The following is a 1,776-nucleotide window of genomic DNA, read 5'->3' as shown; positions in this document are numbered from 1 at the left end:
ATAAAAATCCATCATGCAAATAGAATTTGTCCCATCCAATGCTTGGGTTGCAATTTCCAAACACTTTACCAAAATCAACATCATTAGCATACAAATCTTTGATGAGCTCAAAACCAAGAATTTTAGCATCCATTATTGAATGTAAAACATACCTTCTTGAAAGTGCATCAGCAACAATTTTCTCCTTACCTTTCTTGTGCTAGATCACATATGGAAATAACTCAATAAACTCTACCCACTTTGCATGTCGACGGCTAAGCTTGCTTTAACTTTTAATATACTTGAGTGCTTGATGATCAGAATGTATTAAAAACTCTTTTGGCCACAAATAATGTTGCCAAGTTTCCAATACTCTAACCAATGTATAAAGCTTCTTGTCATATGTAGAGTAGTTAAGTGTTGGCCCACTTAGTTTCTCACTGAAATATGCAACCGGCCTACCTCCTTGCATAAGAACTCCTCCTATGCCAATCCCACTTGCATCATGTTCAATTGCAAAAGTCTTAGCAATCGGGAAGGGCTAGCAAAGGTGCATGGGTAAGCTTTTCTTTTATAGCTTGAAAGGCTTTCTCTTGTGTGTTTCCCCACTTGAATGAAACATTCTTTTCGGTTAACTCATTCAGTGGCGCTGCCTTGGTGCTAAAGTCCTTCACAAATCGCCTATAAAAGTTTGCAAGGCCGTGAAAGCTCCTCACTTCTCCAATAGTAGTGGGGGTTGGCCAATCTCGAATAACTTTGACCTTTTCTTCATCAACTGTGATTCCTTCGCTACTTACAACAAAACCAAGGAAAACAACTTTGTTAGTGCAAAAGTCACACTTTTTCAAGATTCCAAACAACCTTTCCTTTCTTAGAACCTCTAGGACTTGTTTTAAATGTATTACATGCTCTTCCAAAGTCCTACTATAAACAAGGATGTCATCAAAGTACACAACCAAAAATTTGCCTATAAATGCACGCAAAACATGATTCATCAATCTCATAAATGTGCTAGGTGCATTACTAACTCCAAATGAAATAACTAACCACTCATAAAGCCCATGCTTTGTTTAGAAAGCGGTTTTCCACTCATCTCCTTCTTTTACTCTAATTTGATGATAACCACTTTTTAAATCAATTTTAGATAAGATAGTTGAACCATTTAACTCATCAAGCATATCGTCTTTCCTAGGAATAGGGTGGCGATATCTTACCGTTATCAATATGAGATAGAGTATTTTGCAGCTTATATTGATTCAGGATCAAGAATTTGCACGGTAAAACCTGGAGTTTTCCCTAAGGAAGCAAGGAAACTTTACACGTTATTGCAATAAGCGATTTTACGCAAAAAATCCTAATACTCAATAAAGGAATACGAGAAGCCAAAATTATGATTGGAGGAGCATTTGGATCACCCTTGTTTAGGGTAAAAACACCTCCTATATACTTTCATAATATAGGTGCCGATATCTTGCTAGGTAACAATTTCATTCAAATATTTGCAAGATATATGCAGGATAATAAGAGGAATCTGTTAATCTTTACTACTAACTATGGTAGTGAGATACAGGTGTTACGAAGAGAAAAGGCATTGAATAGGATAATGCCAATAAATTTTCACAGCAAATGTGGTGATTTTGATGCCAGATTAACTCATCCAAAAATGCAGGATAAGAGAAAATTTGTTAACGTCCTTTTCCGATGCATGCCATAGAGAAGGTTTAGTACTTTCTGAAAAGAAAGCTACTATTGCTGTAAATAAAATTGAATTTCTAGGAATTCTTATTGACGTAACAG

At 35.9% G+C, this 1,776-nt stretch overlaps 1 protein-coding gene across 1 annotated transcript; it reads right to left on the bottom strand.

Moving 5' to 3' along the window:
* Positions 1–503: 503 nt before the first annotated feature.
* On the bottom strand, positions 504–974 carry LOC110011356 (uncharacterized mitochondrial protein AtMg00860-like). The gene has a single exon (XM_020691359.1). The coding sequence runs from the start codon at positions 972–974 to the stop codon at positions 504–506; it is 471 nt and encodes a 156-aa protein (XP_020547018.1).
* Between the last annotated feature and the right edge of the window lie 802 nt (positions 975–1,776).

This window comes from Sesamum indicum, unplaced genomic scaffold (assembly GCF_000512975.1).
Source record: "Sesamum indicum cultivar Zhongzhi No. 13 unplaced genomic scaffold, S_indicum_v1.0 scaffold00174, whole genome shotgun sequence".
Taxonomy (NCBI): domain Eukaryota; kingdom Viridiplantae; phylum Streptophyta; class Magnoliopsida; order Lamiales; family Pedaliaceae; genus Sesamum; species Sesamum indicum.
Note: the sequence above shows the minus strand (reverse complement) of the source record. Positions and strands in the feature narration are given on the sequence as shown.

Coding starts and splice junctions, on each gene's coding strand:
- LOC110011356 (XM_020691359.1), bottom strand. CDS start 974: ATGAATCATGTTTTGCGTGCATTTATAGGCAAATTTTTGGTTGTGTAC.